This window comes from Ranitomeya imitator, chromosome 3 (assembly GCF_032444005.1).
Source record: "Ranitomeya imitator isolate aRanImi1 chromosome 3, aRanImi1.pri, whole genome shotgun sequence".
NCBI classification, from domain to species: Eukaryota; Metazoa; Chordata; class Amphibia; order Anura; family Dendrobatidae; genus Ranitomeya; species Ranitomeya imitator.
Window position 1 is genome coordinate 475,456,071 of NC_091284.1, and position 20,438 is coordinate 475,476,508.

The 20,438-nt window shown below is 46.4% G+C and overlaps 2 protein-coding genes across 2 annotated transcripts in view; one reads left to right on the top strand and one right to left on the bottom strand.

The window, feature by feature from the left end:
- The window catches only part of TXNDC9 (thioredoxin domain containing 9), a 34,644-nt gene extending 24,670 nt beyond the window's left edge, over window positions 1-9,974 (bottom strand). The window contains exon 1 of the mRNA XM_069757522.1: window positions 9,836-9,974. The gene's annotated coding sequence lies outside the window, so the exon portion shown is untranslated. The remainder of the gene's footprint in view (window positions 1-9,835) is intronic.
- Window positions 9,975-10,445: 471 nt separating this feature from the next.
- Window positions 10,446-20,438, top strand: part of EIF5B (eukaryotic translation initiation factor 5B) — a 92,450-nt gene continuing 82,457 nt past the window's right edge. The window contains exon 1 of the mRNA XM_069757523.1: window positions 10,446-10,568. Within this exon, the coding sequence (XP_069613624.1) occupies window positions 10,534-10,568 (35 nt within the window). The 5' untranslated portion in view covers window positions 10,446-10,533. The remainder of the gene's footprint in view (window positions 10,569-20,438) is intronic.

Below are 20,438 nucleotides of genomic sequence, written 5' to 3' on the forward strand. Positions count from 1 at the left end.
CCATGATCCCACCAGGCTAGGTATCCCCTTCAGACTGAGCTTCAGCAGCTCCCAGCGTCAACCAGAAATGTGTAACTCCGGGCACAGCTCACATTGAACAGGCAGGAGCTTCCACATGGTTCACTGTAGCTCTCAAAAACAGACTGCTTATTGAAGTTTCCATTCATTCTCGCTCAGCTACAGTTCACATTTTGGCTGGTCTCTCACCAGTAGCACAGAACTGTACTCCGCATTCAGCAGACTGACCGACCATGAAGCTACTTAACCCTGTTCTACCTGGCTTTCCTAAAAGCTTTATGAGTCTAAATAGCTCCAGTGCCAATGTGAAAATTGAAAGATTACCCTTCTTTTTTTTTCGAAATATGATATGGAAAAAAAATGACATGTCTTAACACATGCAAGACAAAAACCCGATTTAAAACACAGGTCACTTTCAGCTACACATTTTCTTTAACCCCTTAATCCCATATGACGTACTATCCCGTCGAGGTGGGGTGGGCTTTAATTCCCACCGACGGGATAGTACGTCATAGGCGATCGGCCGCGCTCACGGGGGGAGCGCGGCCGAGTGTCAGCTGCCTATCGCAGCTGACATCCGGCACTATGTGCCAGGAGCGGTCACGGACCGCCCCCGGCACATTAACCCCCAAACATGATCGCGATGTGCCTGCGGTATAGGGAAGCATTGCGCAGGGAGGGGGCTCCCTGCGGGCTTCCCTGAGCCCCCTGCAGCAACGCGATGTGATCGCGTTGCTGCGAGGGTCTCCTACCTCCTTCCTCCTTGCTGGACCCGGATCCAAGATGGCCACGGCATCCGGGTCCTGCAGGGAGGGAGGTGGCTTACCAAGTGCCTGCTCAGAGCAGGCACTTGGTAACGCTGCACTGCTCTCAGACAGATCGGTGATCTGTCAGAGTGCTGTACAAACTGGCAGATCACCGATCTGTACTGTCCCCCCTTGGGACAAAGTAAAAAAGTAAAAAAAATTTTTTCCAAATGTGTAAAAAAAAATAAAAAATTCCTAAATAATGAAAAAATAAAATATTATTCCCATAAATACATTTCTTTATCTAAATAATAAAAAAAAAACAATACAAGTACACATATTTAGTATCGCCGCGTCCGTAACGACCCGACCTATAAAACTGGCCCACTAGTTAACCCCTTCAGTAAACACCGTAAGAAAAAAAAAAAACGAGGCAAAAAACAATGCTTTATTATCATACCACCGAACAAAAAGTGGAATAACACGCGATCAAAAAGACAGATATAAATAACCATGGTACCACTGAAAGCGTCATCTTGTCCTGCAAAATACGAGCCGCCATACAGCATCATCAGCGAAAAAATAAAAAAGTTATAGTCCTGAGAATAAAGCGATGCAAAAATAATTATTTTTTCTATAAAATAGTTTTTATCGTATAAAAGCGCCAAAACATTAAAAAATGATTTAAATGAGGTATCGCTGTAATCGTACTGACCCGAAGAATAAAACTGCTTTATCAATTTTACCAAACGCGGAACGGTATAAACGCCTCCTCCAAAAGAAATTCATGAATAGCTGGTTTTTGGTCATTCTGCCTCACAAAAATCGTAATAAAAAGCGATCTAAAAATGTCACGTGCCCGAAAATGTTACCAATAAAAACGTCAACTCGTCCCGTCCCGCAAAAAACAAGACCTCACATGACTCTGTGGACCAAAATATGGAAAAATTATAGCTCTCAAAATGTGGTAACGCAAAAAATATTTTTTGCAATAAAAAGCGTCTTTCAGTGTGTGACGGCTGCCAATCATAAAAATCCGCTAAAAAACCCGCTATAAAAGTAAATCAAACCCCCCTAGTTAGGGAAAAATTTAAAAAATGTATTTATTTCCATTTTCCCATTAGGGTTAGGGCCACAGTTAGGGTTGGGGCTAAAGTTACGGTTAGACGGTTTAGATTACATTTACAGTTGGGAATAGGTTAGGGATTAGGGTTAGGGGTGTGTCAGGGTTAGAGGTGTGGTTAGGGTTACTGTTGGGATTAGGGTTAGGGGTGTGTTTGGATTAGGGTTTCAGTTATAATTGAGGGGTTTCCACTGTTTAGGCACATCAGGGGCTCTCCAAACGCGACATGGCGTCCGATCTCAATTCCAGCCAATTCTGCGTTGAAAAAGTAAAACAGTGCTCCTTCCCTTCTGAGCTCTCCCGTGTGCCCAAACAGGGGTTTACCCCAACATATGGGGTGTCAGCGTACTCAGGACAAATAGGACAACAAATACAAAACTGGGGGCTAAAAAATATTTTTTGTGGGAAAAAAAAGATTTTTTATTTTCAAGGCTCTGCGTTATAAACTGTAGTGAAACACTTGGGGGTTCAAAGTTCTCACAACACATCTAGATAAGTTCCTTGGGGGGTCTAGTTTCCAATATGGGGTCACTTGTGGGGGGTTTCTACTGTTTAGGTACATTAGGGGCTCTGCAAACGCAATGTGACACCTGCAGACCAATCCATCTAAAGGTACTGTCACACTAGACGATATCGCTAGCGATCCGTGACGTTGCAGCGTCCTCGCTAGCGATATCGTCCAGTGTGACAGGCAGCAGCGATCAGGCCCCTGCTGGGAGATCGCTGGTCGGGGAAGAAAGTCCAAAACTTTATTTCGTCGCTGGACTCCCCGTAGACATCGCTGAATCGGCGTGTGTGACACCGATTCAGCGATGTCTTCACTGGTAACCAGGGTAAACATCGGGTAACTAAGCGCAGGGCCGCGCTTAGTAACCCGCTGTTTACCCTGGTTACCAGCGTAAAAAAACAAACAGTACATACTTACATTCAGCTGTCTGTCCCTTGCCGTCTGGTTCCTGCACTGACTGCTGGCCGTAAAGTGAAAGCAGAGCACAGCCACAGCGGTGAGTCACCGCTGTGTGACTCTGTGCTGTGCGACTCACCGCTGTGCTGTGCTTTCACTTTCACTTTACGGCCAGCAGTCAGTGCAGGAACCAGACGGCAAGGGACAGACAGCTGAATGTAAGTATGTACTGTTTGTTTTTTTACGCTGGTAACCAGGGTAAACATCGGGTTACTAAGTGCGGCCCTGCGCTTAGTTACCCGATGTTTACCCTGGTTACCGGGGACCTCGGGATCGTTGGTCGCTGGAGAGCTGTCTGTGTGACAGCTCTCCAGCGACCAAACAGCGACGCTGCAGCGATCCGGATCGTTGTCGGTATCGCTGCAGCGTCGCTAAGTGTGACGGTACCTTAAGTCTGCATTCCAAATGGCGCTCCTTCCCTTCCGAGCCCTCCCATGCGGCCAAACGGTGGTTCCCCCCCCACATATGGGGTATCAGCGCACTCAGGACAAATTGGACAACAACTTTTGGGGTCGAATTTCTCTTCTTACCCTCGGGAAAATACAAAACTGGGGGCTAAAAAATAATTTTTGTGGGAAAAAAAGTTGTTTTATTTTTACGGCTCTGCATTATAAACTTCTGTGAAGCCCTTGGTGGGTCAAAGCGCTCACCACACCTCTAGATAAATTCCTTAGGGGGTCTACTTTCCAAAATGGTGTCACTTGTGGGGGGTTTCAATGTTTAGGCACATCAGTGGCTCTCCAAACGCAACATGGTGTCCCATCTCAATTCCTGTCAATTTTGCATTGAAAAGTCAAACGGCGCTCCTTCCCTTCTGAGCTCTCCCATTCACCCAAACAGTGGTTTACCCCCACATATGGGGTATCAGCGTACTCAGGACAAATTGTACAACAACTTTTGGGGTCCAATTTCTTCTCTTACCCTTGGGAAAATAAAAAATTGGGGGCGAAAAGATAATTTTTGTGAAAAAATATGATTTATTATTTTTACGGTTCTGCATTATAAACTTCTGTGAAGCACTTGGTGGGTCAAAGTGCTCACCACACCTCTAGATAAGTTCCTTAGGGGGTCTACTTTCCAAAATGGTGTCACTTGTGGGGGGTTTCAATGTTTAGGCACATCAGGGGCTCTCCAAATGCAACATGGTGTCCCATCTCTATTCCAGTCAATTTTGCATTGAAAAGTCAAATGGCGCTCCTTCGCTTCCGAGCTCTGTCAAGCGCCCAAACAGTGGTTTACCCCCACATATGGGGTTTCGGTGTACTCAGGACAAATTGTACAACAACTTTTGGGGTCCATTTCTCCTGTTACCCTTGGTAAAATAAAACAAATTGGAGCTGAAGTAAATTTTTTGTGAAAAAAAGTTAAATGTTCATTTTTATTTAAACATTCCAAAAATTCCTGTGAAGCACCAGAAGGGTTAATAATAAACTTCTTGAATATGGTTTTGAGCACCTTGAGGGGTGCAGTTTTTAGAATGGTGTCACACTTGGGTATTTTCTATCATATAGACCCCTCAAAATGACTTCAAATGTGATGTGGTCCATAAAAAAAAAATGGTGTTGTAGAAATGAGAAATTGCTGGTCAACTTTTAACCCTTATAACTCCCTAACAAAAAAAAAAATTTTGGTTCCAAAATTGTGCTGATGTAAAGTAGACATGTGGGAAATGTTACTTATTAAGTATATTGTGGGACATATCTCTGTGATTTAATTGCATAAAAATTCAAAGTTGGAAAATTGCGAAATTTTCATAATTTTTCCCAAATTTCCGTTTTTTTTCACAAACAAACGCAGGTACTATCAAAGAATTTTTACCACTATCATGAAGTACAATATGTCCCGAGAAAACAATGTCAGAATCACTGGGATCTGTTGAAGCGTTCCAGAGTTATAACCTCATAAAGGGACAGTGGTCAGAATTGTAAAAATTGGCCCGGTCATTAACGTGCAAACCACCCTCGGGGCTTAAGAGTTAAGGTGCTCTGACATGCACTGATAGATCAAATTATGAACAAAGGATTGGTGGGTTGAAAATTTGTATTGAGTAATTAATGAAGGGTTTGCAACAACCAAGCATATGGCATAGTGTTGATGATTTCTGTAAAGCGCTGTGAAGGTACTACATACAAACTTTTAATAAACTGAGCATAAATCAATAGTCCAGTGAATGCTTTCTCTGTATGCTTCATGTTTTAGTTTGGTTTTCCTCTGAGCTCATGACTGGAGCAGTTAGTTGATCTGATGCTCTTCAGGTTACTAGCTACTAATTACCAGCAGTTTCAGTTTCCTACTGGGGTAGGATTCAGCACAAACTTGCTCCCTCTTCATAGACTGTCAAGCATCATGATGTGACACATTTACTGAGCTGTACCCTGAGAAACGCTCTGAGGTTGAAAGTTAAGAATAAAGCTAATAACATATATTACAAAACGTTTTATTTGTCATCATCTGTACTACTGATTTATGCAAAGTTTATTTTATTTCTATACAAAATTACACAAGGCCCGTGCCGTAATCCCCTCCACTCACCGCTCACACAGGGTTAATGGCAGCAGTAACGGCCCGCGGTGTAACGCACTCCGTTACCGCCGCTATTAACCCTGTGTGTCCCCAAATATTTACTATTGATGCTGCCTATGCAGCATCAATAATAAAAATATGTCAAGTTAAAAATAATAAAAAAAATCAAAAAACCTGCTATACTCACCCTCCGCCGCTCCTCGCCACGCTCCCGGGACCGCTCCATTGCAAGCGGCAGCTTCTGGTCCGGCTGGAGTGCGACAAGGACCTGCCGTGACGTCACGGTCATGTGACCGCGACGTCATCATAGGTCCTGCTCACACCAGCCCTGGGACCAGAAGCTGCCACTTGCAATGGAGCGGTCCCGGGAGCGTGGCGAGGAGCGGGAAAGGCGGCGGAGGGTGAGTATAGCAGGACTTCAACGGGCCTTCGGAGGGTGAGTATATGTTTATTTATTTTTTTAAGTCTCTATACTACGTGGCTCTGTGCTGGGCAATATACTACGTGGCTGGGCAATATACTACGTGGGACATGCATATTCTAGAATACCCGAAGCGTTAGAATCGGGCCACCATCCAAAACTTATAATATATATATATATATATATGCAGTGGGGCAAAAAAGTATTTAGTCAGTCAGCAATAGTGCAAGTTCCACCACTTAAAAAGATGAGAGGCGTCTGTAATTTACATCATAGGTAGACCTCAACTATGGGAGACAAACTGAGAAAAAAAAATCCAGAAAATCACATTGTCTGTTTTTTTTAACATTTTATTTGCATATTATGGTGGAAAATAAGTATTTGGTCAGAAACAAACAATCAAGATTTCTGGCTCTCACAGACCTGTAACTTCTTCTTTAAGAGTCTCCTCTTCCCTCCACTCATTACCTGTAGTAATGGCACCTGTTTAAACTTGTTATCAGTATAAAAAGACACCTGTGCACACCCTCAAACAGTCTGACTCCAAACTCCACTATGGTGAAGACCAAAGAGCTGTCAAAGGACACCAGAAACAAAATTGTAGCCCTGCACCAGGCTGGGAAGACTGAATCTGCAATAGCCAACCAGCTTGGAGTGAAGAAATCAACAGTGGGAGCAATAATTAGAAAATGGAAGACATACAAGACCACTGATAATCTCCCTCGATCTGGGGCTCCACGCAAAATCCCACCCCGTGGGGTCAGAATGATCACAAGAACGGTGAGCAAAAATCCCAGAACCACGCGGGGGGACCTAGTGAATGAACTGCAGAGAGCTGGGACCAATGTAACAAGGCCTACCATAAGTAACACACTATGCCACCATGGACTCAGATCCTGCAGTGCCAGACGTGTCCCACTGCTTAAGCCAGTACATGTCCGGGCTCGTCTGAAGTTTGCTAGAGAGCATTTGGATGATCCAGAGGAGTTTTGGGAGAATGTCCTATGGTCTGATGAAACCAAACTGGAACTGTTTGGTAGAAACACAACTTGTCGTGTTTGGAGGAAAAAGAATACTGAGTTGCATCCATCAAACACCATACCTACTGTAAAGCATGGTGGTGGAAACATCATGCTTTGGGGCTGTTTCTCTGCAAAGGGGCCAGGACGACTGATCCGGGTACATGAAAGAATGAATGGGGCCAGGTATCGTGAGATTTTGAGTGCAAACCTCCTTCCATCAGCAAGGGCATTGAATATGAAATGTGGCTAGGTCTTTCAACATGACAATGATCCAAAGCACACCGCCAGGGCAACGAAGGAGTGGCTTCGTAAGAAGCATTTCAAGGTCCTGGAGTGGCCTAGCCAGTCTCCAGATCTCAACCCTATAGAAAACCTTTGGAGGGAGTTGAAAGTCCATGTTGCCAAGCGAAAAGCCAAAAACATCACTGCTCTAGAGGAGATCTGCATGGAGGAATGGGCCAACATACCAACAGTGTGTGGCAACCTTGTGAAGACTTACAGAAAACGTTTGACCTCTGTCAGTGCCAACAAAGGATATATTACAAAGTATTGAGATGAAATTTTTTTTCTGAACAAATACTTATTTTCCACCATAATATGCAAATAAAATGTTAAAAAAACAGACAATGTGATTTTCTGGATTTTTTTTTCTCAGTTTGTCTCCCATAGTTGAGGTCTACCTATGATGTAAATTACAGACGCCTCTCATCTTTTTAAGTGGTGGAACTTGCACTATTGCTGACTGACTAAATACTTTTTTGCCCCACTGTATGTGTGTATATATATATATATATATATATATATATATATATATATATATATATATATATATATATATATATAGTATATATCTATTTTGAGAACAACTTTAGCTGATTACAGAATGTCTAAGCAGCTTCTTATGAAGTCTGCTGTATTTGAGCATTTCACGTTAGCTCATGATAAATATTTTGTGTGTCAGTGTATGACAGATGAACACAAATGCTGTGAGCTCAACATCAGTGCATACTAAGGCAGTGATAAAAGTGCTCCTACGAGAGCTTCCAATCTAAAAAAAAAACATTTACAACGCTGTCACCTAGAAGTTTACAAAGCTTTGACTGAGAAAGATCACAGCAGCACCAAGAAACCAGAGACCAGCACTTCCCGCCAGGCAAAGGACAAGGAAAGAGCGTCTCAAACGTCAGTTACAAGATATTTTGTAAGTGACAAAGTTACTGTAACAATGACAGCAGATATGTTTAAAAGACAGTGTACCGTTATTATTTGCACGACCAGGTTTTACAGCTCTTAATGGAGAAATGGCCCGCAAACTTGGTGTTTCTCTGGAAAGAGAAAGTTAGGGTACGTCCCCACAGGTTGGATGATGTTTACATCTGCAGCGTCCCAATGTTACAGCATAGTGGACGGGGTTTCAAGAAATCCAATACCCACTATGCATGCACCAACACCTTATCTGCGGAGACGGACGTGTGACGCGTCTTTCCAGACCGCAGCATATCAATTTATCTTGCGGAGCCGAGAGTCTCCACAAGATAAACGTCACCCATACAATGTATTGGACGCAGTGATTACGCACCATACTGCACCGTGAGAGGTCTCATGTACTGAGGGGACACTATACTGCACTGCAGGGACACCATCCTGCACTGCGGGGACACCATCCTGAACTGCGGGGACACCATCCTGAACTGCGGGGACACCATCCTGAACTGCGGGGACACCATCCTGAACTGCGGGGACACCATCCTGAACTGCGGGGACACCATCCTGCACTGTGGGGACACCATCCTGAACTGCGGGGACACCATCCTAAACTGCGGGGACACCATCCTGAACTGCGGGGACACCATCCTGCACTGTGGGGACACCATCCTGCACTGGGAGGACACCATCCTGAACTGCGGGGACACCATCCTGAACTGCGGGGACACCATCCTGCACTGCGAGGACACCATCCTGAACTGGGAGGACACCATCCTGCACTGTGGGGACACCATCCTGCACTGGGAGGACACCATCCTGCACTGGGAGAACACCATCCTGAACTGCGGGGACACCATCCTGAACTGCGGGGACACCATCCTGCACTGCGGGTACACCATCCTGCACTGCGGGGACACCATCCTGCACTGCGGGGACACCATCCTGAACTGCGGGGACACCATCCTGCACTGCGGGGACACCATCCTGAACTAGGAGGACACCATCCTGAACTAGGAGGACACCATCCTGCACTGCGAGGACACCATCCTGAACTAGGAGGACACCATCCTGCACTGTGGGGACACCATCCTGCACTGTGGGGACACCATCCTGAACTAGGAGGACACCATCCTGCACTGGGAGGACACCATCCTGCACTGTGGGGACACCATCCTGCACTGCGACTACACCATCCTGCACTGCCAACTGTCTGATGTACTGTGGAAGGGAGGGGGAATCATTTTGTGAGGGGAATGTACTGTGGGGGCATCATACTGTGTTTGGGGGGGTGAATTTTGATTTGCACATTATAATGCATGGCAGGGGTCTCCTGTGTGCGCGGATCACCGTGGGACCATGGAGGCAGCCCTTTATATGTAGGATATCATAAGTCCCCATTCATAGACTAAAGTCAGCCTGATCGGCCGATAGCGGTGGGTTTGGCAGACGGTATAATGATGATGATGGGGGAGATAAGTATCCAGTAATGTCGACCCTTTTGTTGTTGGAGATAACAGCAGAGATGGCTCTCAGAGAGCACAGGGTCGGGGGGAGCAGTGTCCCCTTACTTCCGATCTCACTGTGGGGGGCATGGGATGGCACTTGGTAGCAGTCTCGGTTAATACTGACAGTCACGGTCAGATGCGGCAGTGACACAATCATGGCTGTCACCTCAGATACGATGACAATGAGAAGGGAGCGGTCGCTAAGGTAACGGCCACCGCTGTGGGCCGTGCAGAGGCCGCGTCCGGTACCACTAAGGAGGGGTCTCTGCCCCCGCTCCTGGTATCCCCTATGTAGTCCCCACATTACCTGCTGTCCTCACACCGTCGCGTTCACACCGGGCACCGTAGCGACTAAAAAGAAGTTGATATTTTGAGGGAATGATGTCACCGGAAGGGGCGGGGCCTGCTTCAGTCCAGTGAAGACCCGGTAGCAGGAAGCGTCTCCTCTCTTCACGCAGGACTGAAGCAGGCCCCGCCTCTTCCGGTGACATCATTCCCTTATAACTCCGTTCTAGTCACTGCCCTGCTGCCAGGACAATCAAACCTCCTCCAGCGGGTTACGCAGGCTCTCTGCTAAACGGAAGTCACGTGCGCCTTACGCATGACGCTTAAGTGCGGCCGTCGCCATTTTTGTTTCTGGCACGAAATGATGAAAAATGTCTATCCAGTTGTATCCATGCGCCCATCCATCGAGCTTTATCCTCCTTCCTAGACTATACATCCGCTTTTCATGATGTATTATAAAGGAGCATTTCTCGCAACATGGCTCAGATTAATCATTGACTAGGGCCGACACTGCGCTTCCAGTTCAGAACGCTCTCTAGTACGGTGCAATCAATGACGCAACCTTGTGCGAGCAGACGCCTCACCCTATTGGCTGTACGCGGGCAGTAACCGGTGACGATGCGCCGGGGAGTAAGGTCGTGCGCATGCGCAGAAGAAAGCACTAGCAGCTTGTGGGCACCATATGCAGCGAGGTGGTAGAGCTACACTGGCATAGGCACCATGGGCAAGAAGCAGAAGAGCAAGGCCGAGGAGAGGTAAGAGCGGGGAGCGCCCGGGGCCGCTGTGTGGGCAGCTGGCGGGTGGGAATGGCCGCACCGGTGCGATGCTGCTCCGAGGCCTATGAGCGGCGCCTGCGGGGCTGAGGGAAGGGAGGTCCCGGTATTGCAGCATGCAGTGCCCGGGGCAGGATTCTGCATGGCCAGTGTCTGCGCTCCATTACAGTCTGGTGTTCTCTGTTATCAGCCACCCAAGCAAACTGAGGTACTGCCGCCTCCCATATACCCAGCTATGGCATGTCTGTGGTGCCCCATTCCTGAGAGTGGACAGAGGACCTCCCCTGCGGGGTGACAGGCTCCGCCGCCTTACATCTGGGCGCTGCTGGCGGAACCGCCGACATTTTCTAGATAGAACGTTTAGGTATAAAGTTGACAGTAATTTAAAGGGCAAGTATCCGTATTTGGATGTGGTGCACGCGTCCTGGTGACACATCCCGGGCCGGTTTGTTCTCAGCACACGGACTCGTATTGTTTAATTGATCCAGACAAACATCAGTGTTACACGTGGATCGGTGTCTCCGGCGGACGTGGCCTGTTCTCATCCATTGTAATCAGACTCCTTTCCATGTCCGTGTTCCACATAGGTGTTGTGTTTGTTTGTTTCACAGATGCCACACATGCCCATAATAATCTGTGGTGCTGCTCACATGTCCGTCTTATTTTTGGCAGCACAGGTGGCAAAGACCAATACAAGTCTGTGAGAAACACATGCAGCACACGGATAGCATCTATGTACCATCCGTGTGCTGTCTGTATTTAACACTGCAACGTCTAGGAGGAGAGTTGTCATTTACTTTATCCATCCATGAAAAACACTGATGGTAAAAACAGACACACAGATGACACACTACTGGCACAGGCGGGGACACACTGATGACACGCTGATGGTAAGAACGGACACACTGATGGTAAAAAAGGACACACTAATAGCACACTGGTAAAAACGGACACACTGATGGTAAGAACGGACACACTGATGGTAAGAACGGACACACTGATGGTAAGGACGGACGCACAGATGGTAAGAACGGACACACTGATGGTAAGAACGGACACACTGATGGTAAGAACGGACACACTGATGGTAAGAACGGACACACTGATGGTAAGAACGGACACACTGATGGTAAGAACGGACACACTGATGGTAAGAACGGACACACTGATGGTAAAATCGGACACACTAATAACACACTGATGGTAAAATCGGACACACTGATGGTAAGAACGGACACACTGATGGTAAAAAAGGACACACTAATAACACACTGGTAAAAACGGACACGCTGATGACACGCTGATGGCAAAAAGGGGCACGCTGATGACACGCTGATGGCAAAAAGGGGCACGCTGATGACACGCTGATGGCAAAAAGGGGCACGCTGATGACACGCTGATGGCAAAAAGGGGCACGCTGATGACACGCTGATGGCAAAAAGGGGCACGCTGATGACACGCTGATGGCAAAAAGGGGCACGCTGATGACACGCTGATGGCAAAAAGGGGCACGCTGATGACACGCTGATGGCAAAAAGGGGCACGCTGATGACACGCTGATGGCAAAAAGGGGCACGCTGATGACACGCTGATGGCAAAAAGGGGCACGCTGATGACACGCTGATGGCAAAAAGGGGCACGCTGATGACACGCTGATGGCAAAAAGGGGCACGCTGATGACACGCTGATGGCAAAAAGGGGCACGCTGATGACACGCTGATGGTAAAAACGGATACACTGATGAGACGCTGATGGTAAAAACGGACTCACTGATGGTAAAAACGGATACACTGACACACTGATGGTAAAAAATGAACACACTGATGGTAAAAACGGACACACTGATGATACACTGATGGTAAAAACGGACACGCTGATGGCACACTGGTAAAAACGAACACACTAATGGTAAAAACGGACACTGATAACACACTGATGGTAAAAAAAAGACGCACTAATGGTAAAAATGAACTCTGATGGTAAAAACGGACACACTGATGACACACTGGTAAAAACTGACACACTGGTAAAAACGGACACACTGATGGTAAAAACGAACACACTGATGGTAAAAACAGACACACTGATAGCACACTGATGTTAAAAACAAAGACACTGATGACACACTGCTGGCAGAGACGGGCACAATGATGTCACCGGTACAGTTTTTTTCATGTATGTGTTTTATACGGACATGTGAAGAAGGCCTGAAAGGGAACTTGTCACCCCCAAAATCGAAGGACAGCTAAGCCTATCGGCATCAGGGGCTTGTCTACAGTATTCTGCAATGCTATAGATAAGCAATTAAACTCATAAAGTAAACCTCAGGAAAAAATATGTATAAAACCACTATTTATTGTTTAAAATAAAGGCGACGAACCCAACCCATAGTGACCAATAAACCAAAAAAAACAACCAAGAAAACATGCAAAAAAGTGCTATAAAAACACCATTGAACTAATGAGGTAGGCTATATGACCCTAGTAAGGTAGACTAGATACTCTTCTACCTAGCTGCGGAGGTTGACACCCTAGGGGGAACGTACTGGCGCCCACGCTCCACGATGACTGTCCCTAGGGGCCCTAGTGTACCCTACACCAACTAATGGCCACCTCTACCCAGCATCTAAAGGATCCTCTGGTGCTATACAGCAGGGGTCCCCAACTCCAGTCCTCAAGGCCCACCAACAGGTCATGTTTTCAGGATTTCCTTAGTCTTGCCCAGGTAATAATTGCAGCACCTGTGCAATGCAAAGGAAATCCTGAAAACATGACCTGTTGGTGGGCCTTGAGGACTGGAGTTGGGGACCCCTGCTATACAGAGATCTACTGCACTAGGGAAAGCCTGTACCCCAAAATGAACAATGAAGATGATAGACACCTATGGCGGTAGGTGAAAATGCTAACAGCACAACAGATAGTACTCCAGTACTCCACAATAGCGGGTAGCTGCACAAGATAAGATATATTGCTACCAGGCCAATCTGCCTAATACACTCTTACTGGAGCATCTTAATTTGGTACCCCCAATACACCATCGATAGCTTTGTCAAATCAAGACATTAGTGTGTATATGAATCGATAGTACTCATCTGCCGGCATATTCACTCTACCACCATCTATGAACCACGCCTCAACGCGTTTCGCCTGCCATGGCTCTTCAGGAGGCCAGATATAAAGATGCGTAGTGTGACTAATGATAATGGATGACTTAAGCGCCCAGTCTCACCTTAGCTGCTTATATAGCCATCACCGGACTTACTTCCTCGCGGTGCCGTCTCCCCACTTCCTGTGGCGTGCCTCCAGTTGGACTGCGCATGTCCACTGCGATCTGCGCATCAAGGACTGCGCATGTCCATTAAAAACTGCGCACTGAGGACACTGTCTGTAGCCCACTGCGCAGACATCTCCGCGTGTGCCCCAGGCGGAGGATAACATTACGATACCGCGCATGACAGCGTCAAACAGCGTGGTGCCCCCAGCCAAATGGACACACGCGGCAGCCGCCCCGCCTATCACACAGGTCCGGCGGCACATACGATGCAGGGACAGGTACTGCGCATGTCAGAATTGCTTCACACATCATATTCCCGCTGGCCCTCTACACGGATACAGCGGAAAGCATCGCCCCCCAAGGCTATAAGGCAACATAGATAGCACCCCAACAAAGCCTTTATTCAATACCGTAGGTATATATATTCCTCTACCCATAGATTTTTTGCGGTGCATTATGAAAGATTACACTTTGACTCTATAAATATAAAGAATCAAAAATAAAGCAAATCCCGGGGGACCCCCAGACGTGTGACAGCATAGACCACACACCCGCAGGAAAACCCCAACCGAAGGTTGTACACAAATAACGTACAAAACATAGTACGAATAATGCCGACGTACAGGTTGGGCATAAGATAAAATCTTACGGGTTTCAAAAATGAAGAATTACATACCCTGGGCCAACAGAAAATAGGGCACCGAGAGAGAATATATACAGATATCATACGGAAATGGTGGATAGTAGACGGTGAGACACTGATACAATAAAGAAAATAAATATCCTGAGAATGCAAATGCATATTAAATGCGTCATGGAAATCCATGTGAATCCCCAAACATGGGGACCCCATCGAAAACAATGGTTAGGCCATAAATTCAATTCAGCCGAACCTATGGGCAGTAAAAGGTCGCACATCAACAAGTATTACAATATAGGTGAAAGGTTACAGAAAACATGTATAGGATATTTGTTCGTTAATCCCCTTTGGTTCAAGAGACTCCATCCTAAAGATCCATTCACATTCACGTCTCAGAATCAGTCTATCCAGGTTTCCTCCTCTTGGGTTCACTCTCACCACCTCTAGGATGCTGAATCTCACCCCTGTTGGATCTTCACTATGGTGGATATGCATATGTTTCGCCAGTGGGGTGTCCCTCTTATGGCGAATATCGCCCATATGGAGGAAGGTAAAGGCCCTTTTACTTCATTAAAAAATAGAAGTGTAAAGATGCCACCACACGGTGACACCAGTAATATAGATTTGTTTACTCTTCTGGTGGAAAGAGACCTTAAAAAATTGAGGCGAACGGACTGGCAGACTGGGGACAATCTCACAGAAGACGAACGTAAAGCACTGGATGGCCTTAAGTCGAATGATCTGTTGATCATAAAGCCCTCCGATAAAGGGGGGTAATTTAGTGATCATGTGATCATTCTGAGTACCGAGCGATCTGTGTCTCCATCCTACAAGACAGGACTACGTATGCAGTACTCACCACTAACCCCCTGGATCTTTTTAAAAATGAACTAAGGTTAATTCTAGAGGATGCGCTAGTGTGCCAACTTATCTCACGGGGTGAATTTGACTTCATGCTACCACAATTTCCCCTAACTGCTACCTTTTACGCACTACCTAAGGTGCATAAGGGTTATCATCCCCTGAAAGGACGTCCCATTGTGTCTGGGGTTGATTCCCTGACACAGAATTGCGGACTATGTGTTGATCAAGTCCTCAGCCCATTTGTCACTGCTATGCCGTCCTATCTTAGGGATACGTCGGATCTGCTTCTAAAGTTGGAGGGGGTGAACTTGGGAAGAGACGCCTGGCTTACTTCCATTGATATAGAGGCGCTATATAGCAGTATCCCACATCAGGCAGGCATTGAGGGAGTTAGGTTTTTTCTGAAACAAAGATCTATTAGATGCAGAGAACATAACGACTTCGTCATAACATTGCTTGAATATATACTTACCCATAATGCCTTCACCTTCGATGGGAAGTACTTCCACCAGCTCAGGGGCACAGCGATGGGGTGCCCTTGTGCCCCATCGTATGCAAATTTGTTCCTGGGCTGGTGGGAGGAAACCATCGTGTTTGGGGATGAAGAGAGGTGGTGGTATAAATTTATTTCCATCTGGTATAGATATATCGACGATGTGTTTATGGTATGGACTGGCACGAAAGAGGAGTTTACAATGTTTATGGGCTGCTTGAACATCAATGAGGTGGGCCTTAAATTCACATCGGAGATCAGTAAGATAGAGCTAGCGTTTTTGGACATAAAAATTGTGAAAGAGGAGTGTGGGCAAGTAGCTACGAGCATCTATCGAAAGCCAACAAGCACTAACAGTCTGCTACACTGGGACAGTCACCATCCGGTCTCCCTCAAGAGGGGTATACCTAAGGGGCAATTCCTCAGATTGAGGAGGAACTGTTCCAGGGATGACACATTTAGGAGCCAATCTGGCGATATGTTCGACAGGTTCAGAGAGAAGGGATACCCGAGACCTATTGTGAGTAGGGCCTATGACTTTGCAAGGAGAGCAGACAGACAAGGGTTGTTGCAGAAACACAGGAGGACGGAGGTCGAGGACACTGTAAGGGTCATTGGCACATTTGATACACAGCATCATGAGGTCAGAAGGGCCTTTGCTAGACATTGGGATATTCTGAAATTAGATCCAGATCTGACTGATGTGGTGGGTGAACGCCCCAATATAACGTTCAGAAAGGGCCGCTCCATTAAAGATCTGCTGGTACATAGCCAATACCAACGACCCAAACCCGCTGGTACCTGGCTGGATAGGAGGCCTTGTGGCTTCTTTAGGTGCGGAGATTGTAGTCTGTGTCAGTGGATGAAACGATGTAAACAGGTTCGGAGCTCCACTACAGGGAGAATTTTCTACCAACGGGATTTTTCAACCTGTAAAACCAATGGTGTGGTATATGTGGCGTCCTGCTCCTGCCCAAAGGATTATGTTGGGAAAACCAAGAGGGAGTTTAGGAGAAGGGTGGGGGAACATATGGGCGATATTCGCCATAAGAGGGACACCCCACTGGCGAAACATATGCATATCCACCATAGTGAAGATCCAACAGGGGTGAGATTCAGCATCCTAGAGGTGGTGAGAGTGAACCCAAGAGGAGGAAACCTGGATAGACTGATTCTGAGACGTGAATGTGAATGGATCTTTAGGATGGAGTCTCTTGAACCAAAGGGGATTAACGAACAAATATCCTATACATGTTTTCTGTAACCTTTCACCTATATTGTAATACTTGTTGATGTGCGACCTTTTACTGCCCATAGGTTCGGCTGAATTGAATTTATGGCCTAACCATTGTTTTCGATGGGGTCCCCATGTTTGGGGATTCACATGGATTTCCATGACGCATTTAATATGCATTTGCATTCTCAGGATATTTATTTTCTTTATTGTATCAGTGTCTCACCGTCTACTATCCACCATTTCCGTATGATATCTGTATATATTCTCTCTCGGTGCCCTATTTTCTGTTGGCCCAGGGTATGTAATTCTTCATTTTTGAAACCCGTAAGATTTTATCTTATGCCCAACCTGTACGTCGGCATTATTCGTACTATGTTTTGTACGTTATTTGTGTACAACCTTCGGTTGGGGTTTTCCTGCGGGTGTGTGGTCTATGCTGTCACACGTCTGGGGGTCCCCCGGGATTTGCTTTATTTTTGATTCTTTATATTTATAGAGTCAAAGTGTAATCTTTCATAATGCACCGCAAAAAATCTATGGGTAGAGGAATATATATACCTACGGTATTGAATAAAGGCTTTGTTGGGGTGCTATCTATGTTGCCTTATAGCCTTGGGGGGCGATGCTTTCCGCTGTATCCGTGTAGAGGGCCAGCGGGAATATGATGTGTGAAGCAATTCTGACATGCGCAGTACCTGTCCCTGCATCGTATGTGCCGCCGGACCTGTGTGATAGGCGGGGCGGCTGCCGCGTGTGTCCATTTGGCTGGGGGCACCACGCTGTTTGACGCTGTCATGCGCGGTATCGTAATGTTATCCTCCGCCTGGGGCACACGCGGAGATGTCTGCGCAGTGGGCTACAGACAGTGTCCTCAGTGCGCAGTTTTTAATGGACATGCGCAGTCCTTGATGCGCAGATCGCAGTGGACATGCGCAGTCCAACTGGAGGCACGCCACAGGAAGTGGGGAGACGGCACCGCGAGGAAGTAAGTCCGGTGATGGCTATATAAGCAGCTAAGGTGAGACTGGGCGCTTAAGTCATCCATTATCATTAGTCACACTACGCATCTTTATATCTGGCCTCCTGAAGAGCCATGGCAGGCGAAACGCGTTGAGGCGTGGTTCATAGATGGTGGTAGAGTGAATATGCCGGCAGATGAGTACTATCGATTCATATACACACTAATGTCTTGATTTGACAAAGCTATCGATGGTGTATTGGGGGTACCAAATTAAGATGCTCCAGTAAGAGTGTATTAGGCAGATTGGCCTGGTAGCAATATATCTTATCTTGTGCAGCTACCCGCTATTGTTGAATACTGGAGTACTATCTGTTGTGCTGATGTTAGCATTTTCACCTACCGCCATAGGTGTCTATCATCTTCATTGTTCATTTTGGGGTACAGGCTTTCCCTAGTGCAGTAGATCTCTGTATAGCACCAGAGGATCCTTTAGATGCTGGGTAGAGGTGGCCATTAGTTGGTGTAGGGTACACTAGGGCCCCTAGGGACAGTCATCGTGGAGCGGGGGCGCCAGTACGTTCCCCCTAGGGTGTCAACCTCCGCAGCTAGGTAGAAGAGTATCTAGTCTACCTTACTAGGGTCATATAGCCTACCCCATTAGTTCAATGGTGTTTTTATAGCACTTTTTTTGCATGTTTTCTTGGTTGTTTTTTTTGGTTTATTGGTCACTATGGGTTGGGTTCATCGCCTTTATTTTAAACAATAAATAGTGGTTTTATACATATTTTTTCCTGAGGTTTACTTTATGAGTTTAATTGTATATACCTCGTGCCTATAGATATTTTGTTGAGTATTTTTGAATGCTATAGATAAGCCCCCGATGTTTCCTGAAAGATGAGAAAAAGAGGTTAGATTATACTCACCTGGGGGGGCGGTCCCGCTGCGGCCGGTCCGATGGGTGTCGTGGTCCGGGGCCTCCCATCTTCTTACGATGACGTCCTCTTCTTGTATTCACACTGCGGCTCCTGCGCAGGCGTACTTTGTCTGCCCTGTTGAGCAGCCGCGGCAGGAAGACAAGAAGAGGACGTCATCGGAAGAAGATGGGAGGCCCCGGACCGTGACACCCATCGGATCGGACCGCCCCTGGGTGAGTATAATCTAACCTCTTTTTCTCATCTTTCAGGATACATTGGGGGGGGGCTTATCTACAGCATTCCAGAATGCTGTAGATAAGCCCCTGATGCCGGTGGGCTTAGCTCACCTTCGATTTTGGGGGTGACCGGTTTCCTTTCATCTCATTACTTAGTTTATTATAATAACTACAATTTCACTTATCACTAAGGGCAAACATCAGCTTTCAATGTGAATACTATTCTGTAACCATCCTGACATGTTATTTCCATCACTGGATACTAGTACAATTCTTGGAGTTATTTAATCCTTACTCAATTACCTGGGAAAACCGGATGGACAAAGCTTACTGCATTCTAGAAGCAATGAATGATACCAAGTTCATGCTAATGGCACAATGTGGTCATAATTAATTGCTTCTATGGGAGAGTGTTATGGGCTTTGTTACCTATAGGGGTCAGTTGTGATCATTGCCTACTGTAAGTGCTGGACCTTTTGATATCTGCCTTCAGGCTTATAAAGGTGTCAATGTAATATGAGGCTCATTGGTCTGTAATGTCCAAAAAACAAATCCCCCAAAATGCTAACAATCCAAATATGTTTACATTGATTCAAAAGAGTATTCTGTTATCCAAAAATGACCACTTGTCCACTGCATAGAAAACAATAATTTGGTCTGTGAGTGTCGCAGACAGAGAATGAAGTGGCAGGGCACGTGCTGCTCCATGCAACCTCTTCTGGCCATGCTATTATAGTTTGGGGAGGAGGGGGCACAAGTCTTCTAATCTGGCAATCAGTGGGGCTGTCTGAATCTCCCTGGCCAACAATCACCCATGTATCCAGTGGCCATGTTCTATGATGTATGCAGACCAGAATATTCCTTTAAACAATAGTTTTTTTGATTATGCGTTTCCTTTAAACTGCCCTGTAGAGCCAAAGGTAAGGTCAGAGTCAGACGGCCGCATAACTCGGTCAGGGATCGCAATGCTCAGACTGGCCGGCAGCTCTTCTGATCCAAACTCGACAGCATGTGTTTCTATGCAGCTGTCACACTCTGGTCAGGAGAGCCAACAGCTAGTCCAAGCATTGTGTAATCCCTGTCTGACTCTTCCCTAAGTATGAGGTGCCTTCTACATTTTCCTCTTTGCCATCGAGATATTGTATGAGCCCCCATGATTACACTATTTTTACCACCTGTATTGCGTAAAGACGCACTAATCTTCTCAGAATTCTGGTCCAGCATCCACATCAGT